At 43.8% G+C, this 23,636-nt stretch overlaps 1 protein-coding gene across 6 annotated transcripts in view; it reads right to left on the minus strand.

The window, feature by feature from the left end:
- Positions 1-331: 331 nt before the first annotated feature.
- The window catches only part of slc38a3b (solute carrier family 38 member 3b), a 29,973-nt gene continuing 6,668 nt past the window's right edge, over positions 332-23,636 (minus strand). For 3 of the 6 annotated variants that reach the window (XM_048254906.1, XM_048254907.1, XM_048254903.1), the window contains exons 2-17: positions 19,121-19,286; positions 18,329-18,349; positions 18,100-18,184; positions 17,576-17,691; positions 13,746-13,819; positions 13,545-13,637; positions 12,630-12,711; positions 6,803-6,885; positions 6,657-6,715; positions 5,743-5,916; positions 4,709-4,788; positions 4,297-4,397; positions 3,108-3,232; positions 2,596-2,740; positions 1,412-1,515; positions 332-1,184 (exon numbers count right to left, since the gene is read on the minus strand). In XM_048254906.1, coding sequence (XP_048110863.1) covers positions 1,080-1,184; positions 1,412-1,515; positions 2,596-2,740; positions 3,108-3,232; positions 4,297-4,397; positions 4,709-4,788; positions 5,743-5,916; positions 6,657-6,715; positions 6,803-6,885; positions 12,630-12,711; positions 13,545-13,637; positions 13,746-13,819; positions 17,576-17,691; positions 18,100-18,184; positions 18,329-18,349; positions 19,121-19,224 — 1,551 coding nt within the window. In that variant the 5' untranslated portion in view covers positions 19,225-19,286 and the 3' untranslated portion in view covers positions 332-1,079. Of the gene's footprint in view, positions 1,185-1,411; positions 1,516-2,595; positions 2,741-3,107; positions 3,233-4,296; positions 4,398-4,708; positions 4,789-5,742; positions 5,917-6,656; positions 6,716-6,802; positions 6,886-12,629; positions 12,712-13,544; positions 13,638-13,745; positions 13,820-17,575; positions 17,692-18,099; positions 18,185-18,328; positions 18,350-19,120; positions 19,287-19,642; positions 19,662-23,636 lie in introns of those variants that run through there. The other 3 variants (XM_048254908.1, XM_048254904.1, XM_048254905.1) reach the window with 3 other exon arrangements.

The raw sequence follows: 23,636 nt of genomic DNA on the forward strand, positions 1-23,636 counted from the left end.
GGTTTGATATGGGGCCAGGGCCGGTGGCTGCCACCAAGAGAATGGGGTTGATGAAATGGTGAATTGGTAGACAGTAAGCAGGGATGTAGTGGTAAAATAAGAGGTGGGTAAACTATGATTTCTGTGATCTTGGTGAGGTGGACTGCGCTATGCTGTATCGGATTTTTTAAAAAGCCATTCAGATCATGTTTGATGATGGTGGAGGTTATTGTCCAATGTTTATATCACCAGTGGTATTAAATGGTTCCTAGAGTGTTGATGAGTGATGAGTCTAATAAGAGGTGGATAAACTCTATTAATGAAATTTCCGAGGTGGATAAACTGTGTTTACTTGCGTTTAGCCTCCACTACATCCCTGTCATTACTTCCCTCCTAGGGACAACCTGATGCTGTCAATGAGCTGTAGACCAGAAAAGCACTTTCTGAATTTTTCATCGTCCAGATCAGCATCATTCCCTACAGGGAAGTTTTGTTTTAATGTAGTGATTGGTGAATTTAAAGATGTGTGTGAGCAGCCCTTTGCAGCCCTTTAAAACATTAGGGAGATTAGAACTGACTTCTTTGTTGTTGTTTGTATTTCTTTGCTTGTTTTGCTATTCATTTCTTTGGCCAGACCTGATTACTGCCGTTTGGTAAGTTTATTTATCCAGGTCTGACAAAGAATTTAAAAGTGCAAGATCAACACTGATTATTCTATAACAGTATATAAAAGGCCTGCCCTAAGAGTGGATTAAGCCCTCTGGAGATTCTGAAAAAAAAATGACTGTTCTCTCTTTAACTGCTTTGGTGAAGAGAACATTCCGTGTGATCAGAGTAAAAACAAAATGCCCATGAAAAATGGGCATTTTGCCCCCAAAATGCCCCCTCAAACCCTTCATCACTGCTTCCATCCACTGACCCATCCCTAGCCCGGCCACTGCGCGTGCGCACACACACACACACACACACACACACACACACACACACACACACACACACACACACACACACACACACACACACACACTCACACATTCTCAGAAGCACTCATACACTTCACGCACGCATACACTTCATGCACACACCAAATGAAGAGCCCCCTAGTGGCCGCCTCCCGCATTGCTGGTGCCTGTTGTCCAGTCAATTATGATGAAGCTCAAGCTCATGGACATGAAGAGGACACCTAGAGCAGCAAAAGCCATTGCCTAGACAACAGAAAAAGAGAGAACAGTTTGAGAAGACCATTCCATGCCAAAATTGTTTTAAACACTTCTAATTGTAATGTCCTTCTATTTGCAGGTGGGTAGTAGCATACTTTTAGAATGTTTAATACATAACTGAACAATACCGAGAGAGAGAGTGAGAGAGAGAGAGAGAGATAGAGAGTGAGAGAGAGATAGAGAGTAAGATGAGAGGATATGTTATTCCTCACCACAATCTTAGGGGTGGAGTTCATGGGCTCTTTGTCTTTGGGAATGATGCGGATGTAGAAAACTGCAGGGAAGATGAAGATCAGGCATGGGGCAGAGGTGGCACCTGGAGAAGGAGAGAGAGGTGAAGACCATACTACATGAAGCCCTCATATGACAATGACTAAAGCGACACATCTGCAGTGACCTGCAGTACTGCATCAGACGTGCTGTACTGCCACACACTGGCACTCAGTCATGTGGAACAAGGGCAAAGGCATAACCGAGGCTTCTGACATAATTTAGTACACTTACAATAGTTGTTCTTAAAGGCACACAGTGGGAAAATTGATTTCTATGCTTCTTTTGGTGTCAATATTCAATGCCACCTCACATCTACACCAAAAGAGTGGCAAAGAAGGCCCAATCTATTGTAGCTGACCCCCGCCATCCCTTGTCCTGCCAGTTTAAGCTACTCCCCAGGCTGTAGGTACTCCATGCCCAGATGCAGGTCCAATAGACTCAGAAACTCTTTTATCCCGACTTCCATTTCCATTTTAAACAATCTGCCAGAACTGTTTTTTACTATAAAACTATATTTGTGTGATATGTATTGTTGTATTGTTATGTATTGTTGTGTGTCTTGTCCTTATGTCTGTCTGCTGGCTGTGCAATTAATTGCCCCTCGGGGACAATAAAGTTACCTTGACCTTGACCTTGACCTGCCATTTAGCATTAGTCAAAAACTGACTAAAAGGGTCACGAACCTAACCCATTCAGAGAGTACACAAATCCACAAAGCCAGCCTGACATGGGAGAGTGTGACCAGTGCTGGAAATGGCATGTATCATAGTACTTCTTGAACTCTGACCGCTTGTACCCTAATGCATGCACCATTTATCTGGGTGATGGCTGCACAAAAATATTGACTCAAAGTGTGTGTTGTTATCTATGCAAACAGGCTGGTCTTGGTCAAGGCTATAGGGAGGGAGTGAGCGAGAGTGGGTTGTCATTGGTGTGTGTCAGTGGCCCGGCAGAGACTCACCCTCTCGCCCCAGAGTGTAAACATGGCCATATGAACCTGCCACGCCAGACAAAACTTACAACGCACCACACAACCGACCAACACTGACCAATACGCTGACATACAGTATTCTGACACACAGGTCATATGTGTTTCTTTGAGTGACACTGACTCATGACTTACCAATAATGCCGAAGATGCCCAGGATGTTGGGTGCAAAGATGACAAGCATGTTGATGAAGGTGAGGAGGATGAGAGCGATGCCGATGTGACGGAGCCAGTTGAAGGCACTCGTCGGGAAGACCATCTGCTGGATCGCTCTACGCACCTGTGAGCCAAAGAACCATGAATTAGGAAGATAAATATGAAAGGATGAATACAAGAAAGAAAGAGAGAGAGATCATTCATGAGAGAGGATAAGAGAGGAAAGAGACGGGTGGAGACGGCAAGAGAGAACACAGTCCAGCCACTCTGAATGGATTATATACATTAGGAAACTACATGACCTAATAAGCCTAAACAGTCTGACATTAGCCAGGGACATCATTACTGCAGTGATGATCACTGTCACTGCCTCACCCCATTACATTACTGTCATCATTATCATCACCATCATCATCATCATCATGTCTACAGAGAATAAGGATTAGCACACCCATTTAGCCTTATGTGAAATAGGCGGTGGGCACACTCACCGGGAACAACACGATTGGCACAGTCAGAGTGACAGCAGTAAGCACAGCCAATCGGACGCACAGGATCAGCGTGTCAAAGGGGTCGATGCGGCTATAAGTGTGCAGCAGCTCTGGCTCTACTTTGTCTGTGGGTGTCAGGGAGAATATTTATATTTCATCATTATTTTAAATGAATTGAAATGTAAAAAAGAACTGAAAGAAAATACAAACTTCAGATCCACTATCAAATTCATAAAGAGACACTCCGCACATAAAAGTAAGATAATCTTTCTTTTTTAACATCATCAGTAGAAATGCAAACCATACTTGTGTGCTATTTTCAACTGTTGAGAAGTTCAAGCAACAATATGCAAGAGTTAGGGCAGCCGTGGCCCACTGGTTAGCACTCTGGACTTGTAACCGGAGGGTTGCTGGTTCGAGCCCCGACCAGTGGGCCGCGGCTGAAGTGCCCTTGAGCAAGGCACCTAACCCCTTACTGCTCCCCGAGTGCCACCGTTGTAGCAGGCAGCTCACTGCGCCGGGATTAGTGTGTGCTTCACCTCACTGTGTGTTCACTGTGTGCTGTTTGTGTTTCACTAATTCACCAATTGGGTTAAATCCAGAGACCAAATTTCCCTCACGGGATCAAAAAAGTATATATACTTAGTTTGCCACTTTTTGAGATATTTGATCAGGGAACTAGTTTTGGGATCATCTTCAGCTTTGATGATATACAGTATGGTCATGTGAAGGACAGATCAACACGTGTCACATGTGGCCACTACAGTTTGAGCATGACCATGACTTTGCCCCCAAAAACATGATCAAATCCCTTGACTTCCCCTGTCTGGAACAGACTTTTCAAATTCCAGTGGGTACCCCGTCACTAAATATCAACTTAAAGTTAAAAGTTCACTGATGTTTAGCAGACGCTTTTATCAAAAGTGTCACATACTTGCAAAGGTGAGTTTGGGAATCAAACATGGGCCAATCAACTGTCAGGCACTAACACTTCTGCACCACCAACTCATTTCAGCACTGTCTATGGTAAGGCATTTAATCCTTTTATGATAAGACATGACACAGCATCTAGTCCCCAAGTCATTGACCCTGGATGGTGTATTTTTACTTGGATATTCTGGCAGACGCAAGACTGACTGAGGCGCCACGTGTACAAGTTAACTTCTAGGACCAGAGAATGAAGACTGACCGTAGAAGGTAAGGTAGCCAAAGAGCGCAGCCAGGAAGTACATAGTGTACATGATGAGGATGGAGATGTTGGACACGTGCTGCATCTTCTTCTGGGTGGGGCTGGGGTCAAAGGTGAGAGGGTAAATGTCAGGCTTTGGAAAGCACCGATTTGTAGGGTGCAGGGTATGTTGAGTTTGTAGGGACTTACAGGCAGGCTACACCAGACACGTAACTGAAGCGATCCGTTAACGGAGCATCTGCTGCAACAATTACCTTCCACTAATGATCAATGGAACTAGCTACATCACACTTGATAGCGGCACATACATAAAAAATAATTAGACCAGTCTTCTAGAACTATTTTTATGTTCCACGAACAGTACGCTTCAATTGCGCACCCGGTGAAGCCCAGCTGTTAGGGTGATGCTCACTTGCGCAGTTCTGTGTAGATGGGCAGCACCTCAGGGTGGCACACAAAAGCAAATGCTAGGATGGGGATTGTGTACGCTGTCTGTAGATACACAATTGAACAACATTAATTCACACACACACACAAATAAATCAAATCTGCCCAATAATATTTGCTTTTAGTTAAATTAAATCTGATGCATACATGCATGCATTGGTTACATGCATCAGAAGAAAAAAGGTCACTGGAGAGGAAAAACTGAGGTTAGTGGCAATACGTATGAAATAATTTCTTTCTCACTACAAAAGAACTAAACCTGACTATTTCCACAATCTCTCCCTATGGTCACTGTGTAAGAAACCTGTGCCTGCTCATCAGTGTAGCTGGGTAGACCAAACCCTGCTCTAAATAACTGTGATGACCTTGGGTTTATTCAGCACATTTTGTACCCAACACATCTCACAGCTTCAAACCTAGTTTGCAGCCATCCACCTTAAAGGGAAGCTCACTGAGATTGCAAACCCAAAAAGTGTTATCACTAACATGATAAGAGGAAAGCCATGTGAGTTATATGGATGACCATAACAGTTGACTGTACAGTAACACTTTTGATTGTGATACATTCATGTGGCTTAAAATGTGTTGAATTACACTGAAGGCATGATTGAGATTAAGGCTTTATAGCAGTCCTAAAGTGAATTTATGCTTTTCTAGCACTTGTTGTTCATGCTTTTCTAGCACAGTCAACAATCTCAAAATGCCCTTGTATTTGATGTACAGTACTTGATGTACTGTATTTATTACTAGTAGTTACTACTTGTGGACTGCTTTGGTGTAAAGCAGCTGCTAAATGAATAGATGTAGAGGTAAAATTAGCACCCGCTCTGCCAGTTCTGGTCTGCTGAATGTTGCCATGGCAATACATGTAAATGCTAATGTATGGCGCATCTTTGTGTCATGGTAACGATCGACTCATTCTCCACGGTTCAGTTCAGCGTCTTGTTGTTGTGGAGACTTATTGATGTGCTACACTGTCACCGATGAGCCTCCCTGTACCTGCGAGTTGACCGTGAACAAGCGCGGGCCGCAGTGGGAGTCGTCCTCCACATGCGCGTTGTGGTAGGCGTGGCCATGGTCAACCAATGAGACGTTGGAGATAACGTGCACATTTGTGGCATTGCTCGTGTAGTCCTCAAAGGGGCAGGGGATCTGGAACTTCTTGTAGATGACCTGCCACAAAAAACAAAAAACAGAGGAGGGGACAGAGTAACAAAGAGAAGGAGGAGAGCAGGAGAGGAGAGGAGGAAAGGAAAACAGAATGAGTCCAGGAGCAGACGGACTGACCAGCACACCCAAATGAGAGGTAGTCACAATCACAAAGGATAAGCTGAGCTGGTCAGAAGACAGCTGCTGTGTGACCCATCTAACGCTATTAAAAGGCCATTTGTTATAATAGATGTCAAAGCGAATAAACACATATAGGGAGGCAGGACCGCAATAAACACCTCCGCAGATGGATGCAACCATAGCCAGGGAGTCTTATGAAACATTTTCCCACAGCGGCAGAGTGGCACGGTGCTCACTTTGAAGTCTGAGCCTGGCCCCCATGATCCTTTACCAGCCTATTCTGACAAGTCAAGGCCCTCCTACACGCCAGTCCCCACTATGATCTCCTGTGCGTGGGTGAAACGCTCAGAATATTTTGCCCAGGGGCTGAGTCCGGTCAGAGATAAGGGATTCGAGGGTAGGAGATTACAGCCAATAAATAAAAGCAGGAGCTGTGTCATAGTTTCTGCTAAGCACATGTAAAAATATGTGTACCCCATGTGTGTGTGTGAGTGTATATGTGAGTATGACTCTCTCTCTCTCTCTCTCTCTCTGTGTCCCCCTGTGTGTGTGTGTGTGGGGGGGTGTATTTGAGTGAGTGTGTGTGTGTGTGTGTGTGTGTGTGTGTGTGTGTGTGAACATACCGCAGTCAGGAAGAAGACCATACAGCTGAGTGAGAAGCCACTGGTGTAGCCCAGGTAACCTGTAAAAAGGAGTGGAAAGCAAAGTGTAAATGAATAGGAAAACCACATGTTATTGTATTTAACTATTCAAAATGCTATTGACTTACCAAGCTGTTTCATGAAGGCCAGAGGAAGAATAATGCAGATAGTGACCAGCACCACGAGGTAATTGCCATTTAAATACCACTCTCTGAAACAAGACAGAAAAGAGGGGGATTCTTTAAAACTACTACTTTTTTCAAACACACTTCACCAGGATATTCCAGAGACTGTTAAGACCATGATATACTGTGATATAAATAAAGACTGATTTATGAAGCATCTTTACGGTGGAGGATGTATGTGACTGTGCTTCTACGTATATTTAGCCGAGCACCAGGCATATGCATGGGTGGTGCATGCTGGCTCTGTGTGTGCGCATGTGAGTCGATGTGGGCATATTTAGCCTGCTGCTGAGTGATTTACGACCATGTCCCCATTAGGACCTCCAGCTAATCCCCGCGGAGGTCATGGAGACCCAGCAGCCGTCTCCATTCCCAGCCTGTATAAGTTCACCCCACGTCCTCCAACTCACGCTGGGGCTGGGCCTGAGCAAATGCTGCTGAGTCTGCCTGTGAACGCCTGGAGACCACGCAAGCCCGATTCACTGCTGATGCACTACACAGCTGTTACTAAATCCTGTCTCTTTCTCCAATGCAATGAGAACTGAGTTCAGCACATGGTCTCTCTAATGCCCATGTGTCTGCCTCACTGCCCATGTGACTCACCAGTGCCACCTCACCCTTTCTCATTCACCTCTGGAACATGGCTGCCTCACTGTTAGCATCCTGTTTCACATCAGTATGAGGTTTACAACAGCACAGGTGCTATTGAAATTATAAACAAGTGACTAGTAGCCCAGTGTATAGGCAATAGTGGCCTGAAATCTCCTAGGCAACCTCCTTATGGTCAGAGAGCTATGTCCTCCTTTGATTGGTCTGTGTCCTCGTGTCCGACGCCCATCAGGGCCTCAGGCCCTGTGAGTCCTGCCTGTACTCTCCTGCTGTATCTGGAGGCTCTTTGATGGAGGGAGAACCCCCCCCCCTTCTTCCAGCCACAGCAGACGTCTGTCATGCGATTCATGATTCACGTACAGAAACACACACATGCTCTAACGCCACGGTTGTCAAACTGGGGTACGCGTAACCCCCAGGGGTACGTGGACTGATTTCAGGGGGTACGCAAAAAAATTAGGGATGGGCAGAACGAGGCTTTGTGAAACAACGAAACGTTCAAAGCAATTGCGCCGAGGTTTCGAAACAATCCGACACGCGTAACTCCATGGTGACATCTAGTGGCCAGTTTTGCTAACATCACATTTTGACCGTGAAGCACAACTGCTTCAGACGAAGAATATAAATAGCCAACATGGAACGCAAGATTTCGGCCCATAGCCACGGTTCAGTGGTTAACACACTTGTATTCGGGCCGGAGCGCCGGTGTTCGACTCCTGCTGGTGCTTAGAAATTTCAGACTAGTATATGCGTTCAGTAACTAGAACATTTTTATATCTGCCAGTTAGATGTTTTGTTATTTCAGTTTCATAGTACATTATCCTTTGGAATATGCTGGAGAGGAAAATGCTAGAATGGTTTTAAAATGTAGGCTATGCTTATGGCCCAGGGTTTTTTTTGGGAACATGTTGTAGGGAAATAAAGGATACATGTGAAGCAGGTTAGACTAATCAGATACAACATGGGAAAAATAAACATTTTTTGTATGTCAACATACATTTTTATTTAGGAATAACAGTTGTTCTGCCGTCTTGGCATTTAATCTGTTTCTTGTTTTTGAATAAACCTCCCCAGCCTTGGAAAAAATTATTTCACAAGGCACACTTGTTGCTGGCATGCACAAATATTTTTTTGCCATCACAGTTAGGTTTGGATAAACCACTCTCCTCTCCTGCCAGTATTTCAAAGGGTCAGCTGTTCTTGAAATAAAGGCATCAGTCATATATTTTTTTTACTTCTGCTACTATCTAAATATTAACGTCACTAGACTATATCTATCTAAACTATCGCTTACTGTCTGTCTCTAGCCTGTCAATTAATCTATATCACTAACCGATCAATCACAAGAATGCACTATAAATCGCTATATCTCTATATGTCTCTATGTCGCTATATCTCTTAAAATCTCTCTCCTCACAAAAAAAACACAAAGATAGGAAGTTTGAATGACTTCTGGGACTTTGTAATTTAGATCAAACAGGTGTTTACTCGGGTAATTGGCTCGCGCGGCAAGTGTGCCACCTGTCCAAACCAAATTGAAACACCACGAAGCCTCACTAAGCCATGGTCACGTGACATGGGCGTTTTGAACCACACTTCGAAACACTGTTCGAAACACTTGCGTTTCGGAAGCTCGACACTGTTTCGAAACGTCAGCTTCGAGCGTCACATCCCTAGAAAAAATATCTAAGTCATATGCCTTTTCAAACGTTTCTCTATCCCACGTTGGTAACTTAACTTCCGCATTTGCACTGCACATTAAAAACTTATTTTCTCCGCATTAACAAAATATTCGAGAGTGGAGACAGAGAGGGTAAAACAGCGTTTCTCAAACGGTGGGCCGCGGAGACAAGCCAGGTGGGGCGCGAACTGACGTGAAAGAGTTTTTTTCTTTCTTTTTTTTATCTGTAGCCTTGGCCCAGGTAGCACCCGATGCGCAATGAACGCACTGTGTTATTCATAGGGAAGCGCTCGTGTCAAGGCAGCTTAGTTAGTCAAGACCTGAATGAGATTTTGAACGAGGTTGTGAGAGTGGTGAATTTCATCAAGACCCGACCCTTAAAAGCGTGTCTATTCTCCGCACTTTGAGAGGAGATGGGAGCTGACCAAAAGGCTGTACTGTTTCACAAGCGAGGCAAGGCTTTCCCGAGGTAAAGTGCTGTCGCGTGTTTGAGCTCCGAGCCGCCTCTTCTTGGAGGAAGAGCGCATGTTTGAATCTGCAAGCACGTTCACTAATGAACATTTCTTGACGAAGCTGGCCTATTTTAGCGTTATATTGGGAAAGCTCAATGAGTTAAATCTCCAGTTACAAGGCAAAGACAAGCACCTAGCAGATAAGATCACTGCATTCAACAAGACGGTTGTGTATGAGATTAGGTGCAGATCTATTTAAAAGCATTATATTCAGCACATTTGTAGGCCTATCATATGTTGACTATTGATGAGATTTGTATCATGTTTAAAGGTGCCATGTGTAATGTCCGCCAAAAAAATCAATTCATCCTCCACATTCCATAAAAAATGGGGGCAGTATACCTCCAGAAAGTAAGATGGTCTACCCTAGAGTAACAACCGGGAAACGTGTCTTGCAGTTTGGCTGGCGGTTATGTTGCCCGCATACTGCCTCCCATGGCCGAAACTGGTATTATGACACCTGTCGGGCTGTGGCTAGTAATTTAGCATGCTAATTCAGGTTGATATATCTGCAGCACTATACCTTGTCATTTTTTTAATGACATAATCGCCCTTATTTCTTCTCATTCTTTTGATGCGTGTAGCTCATTTTTTGGATATTTTTACCTCAATTCTTACACATGGCACCTTTAATGGCGTTTTACAAACGGAAGTTCGGGAGGAGCATGACGGAATTTGCAATGCCTCCTTCTTCAATCAGTCAGGCTATTTATTCGCAGCCTACCTGCTGAAGTTCCAGCATGCGTTACTCCGCTCGCAACCCACCACCTCCCCTCACGCCTCCCGTCTTCCATAGTTAAAGAATAAATGGGGTGTATGGCGGAATCCTCCTGCACGACTCCTGCCTGCGCAGTTGACTCCTGCACGATCCCGCTATTCACTTCAGGACCCTGGCCGGAGACTTCGCCAAACATGCTTTTCTATTACGCTATTATATCTTTTGCAAATTACGGAATGTGAACTAGTGAATGATCCTATTCACTATTCTCGACAAAATTTATAAAAATAAATATTAATAAAACAATTAAAAAAAAACTTGTTAACAATTGGTGGTGTTGGGGGTACTCCAGAAGATCATAATGTCTCAGGGGGTACATGCCTGTTAAAAGTTTGGGAACCACTGCTCTAACGTAAGCATGGACACACACTCTAGCAAGCAGCACTCTTTCTAACACACAAGGATACAAGTTTATTGTCACATGCATATAGTTACTGGATGTAAGAAATGCAGTGAAATTATGTCTGGTGTCAGCCTATTTGTGCATTTATGAGGGGGGGCACCAACAAGGAGCATCCAAGAGCAACAGGGGCAAGGAAAAACTCACACAGACAGACACACACACACACACACACAGACACACACACACACACACACACATGTGGACAGACTACATGCCCTGTGACTGACCCTTTTGTAAACAGTGTTGGGAGATTTCTCTATTAGGGACCACACTCATTAATCCTCCCCAGGCTTACGGTACTCTGTACCAAGCCTCAGACTAAACAGAGACAAGCCCACCTTGTAGCCCTAATCTATACCAGTTTCTGTTTCTGAAACATGTCTACAGACTATAGAAAACACATGCTTATATAAATGCACACATACTGTGTATGTCAACATCTGCAGTGGGTGAAATGTTCTAGGTATGCTATGTACATCTGGACGTATCTGGGGAGAAAGTGCAGTATATGCTGAATAAATCAGGAGGCTCTGTACTACTCTATGCTAATTTACACATAATGTGTAATGTCACACCATGCCTCAAGAGAGAGGCCATAGAGGCGTGCGGGTAATGTTCCTCGAGTCTGAGCTGATTGCATTGTACATGTGTGTGTTGTCAGGTCAAAATGGCTGGCTAGAAAAGATATGTTCCGATCCAGCTGTCACTTTATTTGCAGTCCACTTGAGTCACAAGACTGTCTCCATCACTGTTTGTGTACTGTTGTGCACTGTGTGTGTGTGTGTGTGTGTGTGTGTGTGTGTGTGTGTGTGTGTGTGTGTGACCTCAGATCTACCACAGGGCTCTCAAGACAGCTGTCACCATGTCACTGTGTGTATGTCTGGGTGTGTGCATGTGACAAATAAACAAACATATAAACACACACACACACACACAGATACACAAAATCATATATGTTCACTCTCCAATACTGAAAAAAATATTCATGGAATAAGTAGTGTTAAATAGTGTTACACATATACAGTCACATTGCCAGGGAGACACAATCACACAAGCAGGCATGAGAAGAACTGATTGGAGAGCCACATGGTACCACTCACAGGGTTTGTTTTTAGACACAGAGAGAAGGAGAGAAAGAGAGGAAGAGAACGGAAGAGAGAACAAGAGACAAGAGTCCTGTCCACCATGCCAAAGAAGAGCAATAGAAACACAACACACGTCCTCTGACGTCACAAAGTCGCCACGGCAACTGCCTTGTTTTGACAAAAGGTTGTTGGCAATGAAGGGAGAATGAAAGCTATGCGCTCGCCTGTCGACGGCAATCTCATCCATCCCCCACCACCACTCCCACAACACACACACACACACACACACAGACACACACAAACACACCCCTGCACACACACTTCTTGCAGTCTTTGTTCCACCAATCACATCAAGGTGTTCTGCAACCACCCTCCCTTCCCACATGGCCTCTTAGACATCGCGGAACGCTGAAGTCTGAAGGGTGAATGGGACTCCCTGGTGCTCGGTGTTCCAAAATACGTAAATAACAGCAGGTGGTGTGATTATGGTTTCATTCAGGAGCCTGAAGTAGGAGCGCTCTGACACTACAGTATGTAAAATGGCATTAGTCAGTGCTATCCTTTGCTCCTCTATGCTGCACTGGAGTAGATATTCACAGGCCAATCACAGACACATCAGTTAGGTGAACTAGGCTAGGCTCACTAACATATATGATGAACACATGTGGTGATCACTCTTGATGGGCCAACAAGACTACTCACGTAGATGTGTCTTCCGCCTTCAGGAAAGCCTGGATGACCAGTGGGAACTCAGACTTAACAATGTACAAGTAGCTGGACATGGCTGTTGGGACAAGAAAGAAACTGTCAGGGCAGAGAGAAGTAAATACATTTGGTCACGGCAACATTCTTGAGCATGGCAGTGGTAATGCCAAAGGCTCAGATTTCCCTGTGTACATCTGTGGTATTGTTTATTTTCATTATTGATCGTTGATATTGCATCGACATTATTGTTATCATTATTATTTTCCTTAATGTAGTCTTACCAACTTTTTAAAACTGTTTATTGTCCATTTCTAACAATTGTTTTGTTTTATGCTTTGGACAAAAGCATCTGCTAAATTCCATAACCATAACCATAACCATACATTGCACGGCTACAGTGTACTACTGTACAACTACAGCTGGTAACAGAGCTGTTGTACAAGTCTGTAGAATACCGTAAACACTTCAGGGGTGCGTTTCCCAAAACCATAGATGGTTAGTAATGGGAAATTGCATGGTCTAATTATGCCACATGCTAACTGGAAGTTAGCAACTATGGAAGACAGGGGAAGGTGATGTCATTGTGGCGGGAAAAGGGTAAAAAGAAGAAATGGAGAGGGGGAACAAGAATCCTCTGTCCTGTTGATTGACCTGGGCCCAACACACTGAAGCCATTATGGTTCGTTAAAGGGTGGTATTAGTGAAGTCAGGACAGAATGACGCGCAGGTGAATCATGCTAATTCCCAGATTGCTCTTAACCACTAACATTACACCCATTCAGTAGGGTGATAAACATCAGCGTGGGGTGCCAGTGAGGAGGGGGAGCAAGTGGAAACCAGGTGGAGAGAAAGAGAGGGAAAGGCAAAATATGAGGAGGAGGGAACATTCCAAGGAGAGGGTTTAATCCTCACCTCCAATGTTCTGCAGGGTGATGGCAATGCCAGCGGCCATCTTGCCAGGTGTACCAAAAGCCCTCTGGCCCAGTTGTTCATAGGCCCGGATCCCTACAGGCAAACGGAAAACACAACAGTTGAATAAAACAGAGAGGAAGCACTTTTACTAAACACACGTGGAAACTGCTTGCTGGAGGTTTATTCAGTACAATCACATACCCACAACTCCAGCAGACTTCAACAGCAAATGGACAGAGTACAATGAGAGTAAAGCCACTGCGGTCAGAAGGAACCTGGATATGAGTACACAGACGAGCACACGAGCACACACACACACACACACACACACACACACACACACGCACGCATGCACAGGAAAATTACATTAGACCTCATACATTAACACATTTAAGTTCAACAGTATACAACTAATACCAGGTATCCCTACAGTGCTGTGATCCCCCCAATCAGTACCATCTGTGATAGCGGTTACACTGGTCGCACATGTCAGTGTCAATGTCATCTTGTTTATGAGGCCAGCAGGTTCTAGTAGTCAGTGAGTTCACAGGGTAATATCCATAAACTGAGAGTAAGTTTAGGCAAACTTTCCAGATCCTTCTTTTTAAAACATTTCCATTGCCTAAAGGTACAAAAGGTCCTGTTTACTCTTCTTTAGCAATTTTTTAAATACATAGGAACACACACACGCAGCTCACTACAACCTGTGCTCATTACCTACTGACCCAACCAGTGGACTTGGGTGTAAAAGGGTGCATGGTGACCCTTTTCCCCTGGGCCTCAACTCTTTGAACCCAAACCAAGGATAAACCCACTGTTACAACCATAATCCCTATAGAACTGGACATGAGCCAGGGATAACAAAAAAAAACCTTTTGTTCCAATGTTATAAACCTTCAATAAGAAAAAATCTTCAAGTAGCAGTAACCATGTAAGGATTCCTTTGTGATTGCCTACTGGAAATTCTGACCGATAAAATCATAAAACACGAAACCAGAATCTTATAATTTCAAAAATGTGTTTCTCTATGTCTTTGAGAAAACAGAGCAAGTGCTAAATGTTCTCAGTGGCTAAACTGACCTCTACCCCATAATGACCTCCCAAAAGGGGGTCCATGGGACCTGTCAACACTCAGATCGAGCCTGGGCCAGGGGGCACTTCCACCTGACTTGGCCACTGACTGTAGAATGGATTCTATGTCTATTGACTTGGTGCACCCAACATTCCATATGTTCACAGGTCACAGGGGTCATGGTTGGCCACCCTGCTTCCCCTGACCCCATGCTGAAGGGATGGTGCATAGGCTTGCAGCCAATCCCAGAGTGGAGGTGTGTATGACTGTATGGGGTGGTATCTGGAGATTCTGTAGGCGTACAATGGCTTGGACTTGGGCTCCAACAAGTAGGGGCCAACCCAGGAACTGGACTAGTGAAACTGTGCCTAATTTGTCCTGTAGTATATTTTTTTTCCTGTAGTGTATTGCCGTGCTATATGTCTATTGTCCACCCAAGGAGCAAGGAACCCAGAATTCTGTGCAGGTCAAGTCCATGGACATTAAACCTGAAGCCATCTAGAGTCCCACAAACTGATGCCCTGATAGGGCCCATCTGAGAAATGAAGATGTATAGCTCGGTGCCTCTGAGTGGATGCCAAACAATGACACATCTGAGAGGGCTCCTCTGTGCTCCAGTGCCCTTAATATGTATTACATTTGCTATGTTTTATGGAAACTACACTCTTTGACCATAAGCCTGATAGTTGTTCAGCTGATGTTTGTAAGAAGACCCTCTTCTTTTGAGGACTATTCTGCCCCTTCTGGCTCTACTGCAGTGGGTATTACAAATAAGGCCCTGTTTACATCTCTTTTTAGAATGTGTCTTGGGTCATCCGATCACAAGTGGTCATCCAAGACACATCAGTGTTTACACAACGTGTACAGCCAGAGATGTTGCTGATCACTTGTACTTAGATACTGCTATTGCTGTCCGGCATGCATCAGAACAGAGTGTTTACACTGCAAAAGATATATGGTCAAATGAGTCTCAGACCACGTCCGCAAGTGGTTTGAGGGATTGGACCATCGAATTTGCACCACTGGTGATTGTTTACACTTGTATTTAGAACTGATCACTTTTGATAGGATCATCCAAGATGCATTCTACAAACAACTGTAAATGGAGTCTACCAGACATGGCAATGGCTACTGGCAAATAGTATTAACGATGGTTATTCAGAAGATTACATTGTGTTGATCCAAGTCTTGTGCTCAAAGGTGAATGGAAAAAAACACGGGTAAGGAAGACCTTTCTGAAGTAATCTCACTCCACTTTTGGCTGACCTTATTGGACATGATGAAATCTCATTGCAAGCTAACCCCTCCCCACCCCGTTCTCTTAAAATAAAGTTGTCCACTTAGGCAGCCCATCGGACGTGAGTAAGGCACAGGCTGGTGACACGGCATGGGGTGATAGATTTGAGCTAATTTTGGTTCCGATAGCCATCTGGAAATACTGGCCAGGGATATTTAAAGGCACCCTTAAGAGTTTTTTTTTACCTTAACATAACGTTTCCAAAAGCATTTTGATGGTCCATAACCTCATAACATGACAAACGGCACGTCTGTGCCATTGTCTGAGCTTTAGATTAGATTAGAATAGATTAGATTCAACTTTATTGTCATTGTGCCGAGTATGAGTACAGAGACAACGAGCGGCCCTCTATAAGCGATTACCGACCTAGCAACTTTCTGTGTTCGGGTAGGAACACTGCCCCAGCTCTGAAATCTAAATGAAAACAGCTGCTATGCTACAGGACACAATTCGAAGATCTATTTCTACAGACTGCTGTCGGTGCATTCCCTCTATATTATATTGGAGTTATGTTCATACTTTGTAACTTTATATTGGAGTTATGTTCATACTTTGTTTTGACGCATATTTAGTTTGTTTATTACAGTATTGTGCTTCTCAACTGCAGGGGGACCCTAAGAGCAAATCTTCTTTAGTGCTGCTTTAAAGGTGTTTCGAGTCGTCTCAAGCTTGATGCAATATTGTCCTTCATCACAAACCTCAGTTCATATTGCATAGGGTGTAATAGTATTGAACAAATAAAAAAAATCTGTTTCTGCATAATTCTAGCAGTGGACTGCACTGAGCAAACCCTTAAGCATGACAGTACCAGTTAAGATAAAAGGATGAAATACTTTCTTAGCAGCTCTCTGTGGAAGACAGGAGAAGCACTTAGCTCAGCTTAGAAGGAAAGAGCACTTCAGGAGATACTGTGCTAATTTAAAATTGCTCTGCTTTTGCAGGGAAACTTGGATAGAGGGCAAAATCTTCTGTATCTTATGTCATTTATGTAGAGATAAAGGCATAGCAGACTGAGAGCATTTTTTTTATCCTCTTTGGTTTAGGAAGCCTGGAGCCTTAATAGCCTTATAGTCTTGTAGCTCCCCCACAGCCTCTGAGGCGTCTCCTTCATCACAAACCTCAGTTCAGTTCAGTGTGAGGTACAAGACCAGACCAAACACAACAGTCTATCTATGTTTGGGGGGACAGATACAGAGGCATGGTATGATTGGCTGCGTAAGTGGGCATGGCCATTTGTGTGCGTGGTCGTCCAGAGAGCTTGCCTTTCCTGGGGTGGATGTATCGGTGAGAGGTGCAGCGGGGGTAGGGGGGAGGGGGGGTACACGAGTTTACCACATTCCCAAGCCTCAGGGGAATGTGTGCTGGAATAGGAGGCAGTCTCAGCTCCCAGTTTCCGGGTTCCTATTTCCGACAGGCAGGCCTCTCTAGTGGAACTCACTGTGACTATGGAACATGAATCCACTTGCAATTAAAACTTCTGTCTATACTAAGTGGTGAACAGGTGGGACATGGGACTTTAAAATGACATGTCCGTATTGCTGGATTATGGATTAGCAGACCCTTCCATAACAACACAGTTTGAATACCTCGCCATGGTAGAGACAAGACACACAAGTAATACAATGAATAGTGGACATTGATAATTACAAAAAAAAGTCTTACAGAAACAGCAGGATACCAGTGTTTGCCATGGCGTATGCCAGTCCGAGGATACCACTTCCCATGATGGCGTTGCCCAGATTGAATACAGACATGCCGAACGAGGTCTTCCCTTCAAACTGTCAAACATGAGGAAAGAGACATTAACGCCATGCAGGGTATCTAGTGTGGGACGCATGCATGCTTGAAGTAAGCAACTGGCCAGGTAATTTCAGCAGAGCAAGGGAACATGGGAAACCACAATGGCGTAAAAACAAACACTGAAGCATGACCTCATGTGGACAATTTGCAGTAATTGTTGCATTCTAGTGCGTGCGCGCGCACACACACACACACACGCACACATGCACACACGCACACACACACACACACACACACACACACACACACACACACACACACACACACACACACACACACACACACAGACAGACAGACAGACAGACAGAGAGAGAGAGAAAGAGAAAGAGACTCTCATTCACATAAGCTCCCTCTATCCTATCCTACACACATTGTATCACACTTACGTCAGTGAAGCGTACAGGCTTCTTGCCATCACCGTTGGGCAAGAACTCCTCACTCTCTGCTGTTGCTCCCTCTGGGTCATCAAATCTGCAGAATCAAAACAAAAAAGAAAAAAAACAACAACAGTCAGTTGGCAAAGCACCAGTTTGTCTCTATTACCTGCCATGAGTCCAAGAGCATTCCGTTAGCTTCACATATGTTGTGTAACATCCATGCGGTTGGTTCACATACCTGCTGCTGTGAGTACCATTGCTGAGGGCGGCAGGAAGGGGAGGGAAAGATCCATCATGGCAACAAAAACATAAAGATGAAGTAGACGTGCAGTTAGTAAGGCCCACGTCAACATCACAGTCAAGGCCACTCCATTTGTAACATACAACAGGTCTGGTCAGGAATCCAGGCTTTCAAATCAGGCTGTCAAGAGATCTGAAGCTTTGCAGATCATTTACAGCACATCCACACATACAGGCTGTTTAGGCTGATAACTGATAAATATTTATAGGTAAATCATGGGTCAGAGCAAGGTGCATCTGTATTTATGGAAACACATCTGCGTTATTCTCGGCCAGGAGGCAGGCATGTCTGTTTTCCATGCAAGTTGGCACAGTACCACATCCCAATGTCGAAACTACACACACACACACACACACACACACACACACACACACACACACACACACACACACACACACACATCACAAGTGCTACAACTGCTTCCACTCATACTCACACGCCCAGCAAGCCTGAGTTCAACACTCCAAGCATCTTTGCACTATTGTCATTCCTATTTTGTGTTTTGATTTCCATTCTGGCAGACCCACAATCGAATTACACAACTTGCGTCTACCTAGAGTAATATCTTCACTCCAGCAACATACAGTATGTATTCAAGTCAAATAAGAAAGTCTTGGAACCTATAACTCCAGATGTATGAGAGAAGAATCATAACTGCTAAAGAGCAACAAGGAGAGTGTTGAATATCGATGGATAAAATGACAACAGAGCAAAGAGGTTAGTTCTTACTGCTCCTTCTCAAGCAAGGTCTTCACTGGTACACACATGTCTTCCGCCAGGTCATGACTCTTCCCATTGGGCAGGATGCTCATCTCTGATTGGGCAGGTTCCATGCTGGATAAAAGTTCTCCTAAAATGCTGATCCGGCAAAAGGCTAATCCAATCTCAGTGGTGTCTGGTGGAAGGAAATAGTTTAATTAATGAATAGTTTTAGTATGCAAATAGTTTAGTTAGTTAGTTAGTGTATGTGTGTCTGTGTATTTGTGTGTGTGTGGGCGATGTAGGAATTTTAAGAATCCATGATCAATGTGATTAGTTAGGTTGCACAAATGATTTCAAACATAATGCAAAGACTACACCCATTACAATGCTAGGGTTGGAAACATTTCCCAATTATGGGTACCCAGACTCTTTTCATGAACTGTCTGGTCTGGTCTGGTGAATTCTGGCTAATAGGCCTTTTGCCATTTGCCATTGTCTCTGATAAGACAAAGATCATGGTGTGCCGAACTAGTGTGCCCTGACACTCACTGTGTGTTGAGCACACAACGAACACTGACCCAGATCCTCAAGGGTCAGGCTGCGCTGGGCCCCACTCTCCGTGCCCCACTCCTGGGCTGAGTGGTCGCGGTAAAGTCCTGAACATGTTGAGTAGCTTTCCGTCAATACCTGCCAAGCTGACTTTCACTGTAAAGCATCACTCTCACTGGGAAAAAAAAGATGTGAATGGCGTTGTGACTCAAGAGCCAGAGTCATAGGGATCTATAATGTGACGAGGGAAAACCACCTCTATGGGTTTTCTACCACCCCCAACCCCACCCTCCCTTCCCTGGGTCTAGAGGAGCACCTGCCTTTATATGGTGCGTCACTACTACCTACATCAAATGCCGCTGCTTCACCAACTCTAGTGATGACATCATCATCCAGGCTCAAGTCCAAAGCACTCAGAGCAGTTGAGCTATTGCAAATGACAAATGTTGCAAAGCTTCTCAAAGTCCAGTCAATCATGACGGAGCACACCCACCCACAGACTAAATCGATGTGACTAATCACACGTTGGTTAACACCGATGCAACACTAGTAAACAAATAGTTACTGTAGGTACCATATAATTGTCTAGGGTGATTGTATGGATGACATATTGGATTAAAGAATCTGAGAGAAACAGAGCAAGGAGAAGTGTCTTAAATACCGCAAGCTGAGAACATGTCACCATTGCTTACTGACAAACAGTTCCTCACAATCTTTTCTCCTTTCACCCTCACTCATGCTGGCATGTTTCTGCACTTTGAAATACTATTAAAGGACAAAAACACATTCTTCTCATGTAAAAATGTCTGGGCCGAAAATGATCAATGCAAGAATAACTTCTCAAATCAATGTTAAGATTAACAGAAATTACGTTGACCTAAAATACTTTCCCATTTGCCTTATTCAGATTAAAGCCACAACTCAACTATGGAAAACATATTTGGCAGCCATCATACCTGACTGAAAACCTCTAGTTTGATCTCTAATGTGTTGTGGAACCCCTCTTAAAGATGTCTCCTGCCAAAGCCCAAATCGTATGCCGTTGAGCAGCAGTGGCAGCCATGCATAATGTGGATTAGCTGGTATTTATTTTTGTTTATGAATATAAATATAGCCCTTACTTAACTCAGCAACTAGGCCCAGCTCTATCAATGGCAGAGAGAGTCAACTCCACTGGTAAGAGAAACGGTCAAGCCAGGGTCACCGGAGGAGGGGGTGGGGGTGGTTGCATGTCAATAACATGCAAGCAGCCTTACATGTATAGTGTTGCCGCCCATTTTGTCTAAAAAAAAAATCCATTACTTTTCGATAAACTTTTCAAGACCAAAATTGCTGACTTTATGTCACCGGTGACTTAGGTTACTTTCCAAGTAACTTACACAACGAGATTGGATAACATGTGCTTTCTCCCCCTCCATTCGATATGTATGAAGGAAGCGCTCAATTTTTCTGACATGATGTATGCTAACTTCTAACTACATATCCCTGGTATGACAAAATGACATTTCATGAGTTTTCCAAAACTTTGAATGAGTTTACTGAATTCCTTGATTTCCCCAGGCCTGGAAAATGGGATTTTATAATTCTGTGAGCCGTAATTTGAAAGATGGGCAAAGTGCAAAGTTTTGTGTCTGACTAATGTTAATTTAATAACTAAGTAAAATCAATTGGCTAATTTAACACCATGGGCAAGATTTGAAGCGCAAACATTGATGAGTCAGCTCAAAGCTCCCACATGCCACGTGACAACTAGTTCAGTTGTGAAACCTTTGGTTGTTGACAGACTTTGCCCTTTGCCAACCATTTAAATTAGGGCCCCATGACTTTTCCAGGTTTTCCATGACCGTAGGAACGGTACATATAACATGGAAATTACTTGCTAACATTGGGATTTGGAATTTCATAGTGATTTCCCATAACTGGACAGTAATTCTCGATCACATCAAACAAGGACCTCATGATGCCTGAACAAGAAGCTTTAGTCAATGTGTCCACTCTGAAGCTGGTCTTCATCTCTGAGGGAAACATGACTTTAACTCTAGAATAAAAGTGAATGGCTGCCCATAACTATTTGCAAGTAAACAGCATCGAAATTAACCACAAACAAAAATGGTGTTAACCATCCCAGTAGTCGAGAGTAGGCACCGCAATATGTTTATATAGTATCACGCCTGAAAAATCAATTCCATGACAAGGCATTTGATAGTACAGTTACACTTTACATGACAGTATCGACATAAGAGTGACATGACACTATCATGAACGTGTCATAAACAAGTCATAAACGTTAATGACATAACACTTCTGTTATTAAGTGGCATTCGCTTTTTGTCATAACAAGTTAGGGTAGGATTAGGGTTAGGTTTATGGTTAGGGTTAGGATTAGGGTTAGAGGTTAGGATTAGGGTTAAGTTAGGGGAACATGATATTTGGTGGAGTGGGTGACTGTGAGTGCACTGGCCGATTGGATCCAACCACACCAACAAGGAAGGGAATAAGGGTATGAAAAAGGTAAACTGTCAAAATAAAATAATATAATAATATGTAAATAACCCTAGGTTAGGTTTAGGGATGGGGGTTAGGTTAAGGGGTGGAGGTTAGGTTTAGGGATGGGGGTTAGGTTAAGGGGTGGGGGTTGGAGGTTAGGTTTAGGGATGGGGGTTAGGTTAAGGGGTGGAGGTTAGGTTTAGGGATGGGGGTTAGGTTAAGGGGTGGGGGTTGGAGGTTAGGTTTAGGGATGGGGGTTAGGTTAAGGGGTGGAGGTTAGGTTAAGGGGTGGAGGTTAGGTTTAGGGATTAGGGTTAAGGTTCATGTGTCATCATGACAGTGTCATGTGTTAATGTCAGTGTCATGTCACTCTTATGTCGATACTGTCAAGTAAAGTGTTACCGATAGTACTACCTCTAATTTAATGGTTAAACTTAACTGTTAATCCATGTAAAACAAATCAAACTCTTGCTATTCCTAACAAACAACATATTATATCTTTAGTATATACAGTAAGTATATAAATTTACAGAAATGTCAGGTTTCTGGAGAACAGTCATATTTACACATGCAACAGTGGCAGTTAACTTTTGGCAACTTTTGGCCTCCGTCTGGGTGGCCACACTCTGAGACCAGTGGGCACTAGACTTGTTCACAAGGAGCAGTCGAGATTAATGTGGCTTCAGAGTGAACTGAATACTAGCGTGCCAGAACATCAATAATGAATGACAGCGGGCAGTTCTCATTACAATTCTTCTGCTTCCACTGCCTCCTGGTGGTCCCAGGCATGACAGGAAAGCTCTTTCTCTCCATCAGTTAGGCCCAAGAGGAGATTTGACAAGGTCTAAAAGGGTTAGGCCTACACTTGACCATGTTTCATGACTCAGCAAAAAGGGAAAGCTGTCTAGAAAGTTTCAAGACTTTGTTTTCATTTTATTTTCCAGTGGCAGATGCCCATAGGTTCTTCTTCAGACCTCTAATTCCCACCTCCAGACTGTTGGAATGGCCTCACATTGGACGAGGTAGCATAATGCAAAAACAACTCATATTCAAGCCTTCCATCATCATTGTAATAGTGTACAGTATCTACTGGATTTTGTCCTCTTTTAGTTATGCTATTTGACTATTTTGTTATTTTTATTATTTGACAGCACCTTAAAATGTAAATTAGGTTTCTCAGCCAAGTATACTTGCGTATACAAGGAATTTGCTCTCTGCATTTATCCCATCCCACACAGTGCGGTGAAGCACACACTAACCCGGAGCAGTGAGCTGCCTTACTACAGCGGCGCTCGAAGAGCAGTGAGGGGTTACAGTAGGTGCCTTGCTCAAGGGCACTTCAGCCGTACTGGTCGGGGATTAAACCGGCAACCCGGTTACCAGCCCGAAGCCTAGGCCACGACTGCCCCAAAGCACATTTTAAAACACATTTTCCCCAAATTCTTTGGTATTTAATGGTGAAGCCCAATAATATAAGTGATTAATTCATGTTAAACATTGGGCAACT

This window comes from Alosa alosa, chromosome 10 (genome assembly GCF_017589495.1).
Source record: "Alosa alosa isolate M-15738 ecotype Scorff River chromosome 10, AALO_Geno_1.1, whole genome shotgun sequence".
Classification (NCBI taxonomy): domain Eukaryota; kingdom Metazoa; phylum Chordata; class Actinopteri; order Clupeiformes; family Clupeidae; genus Alosa; species Alosa alosa.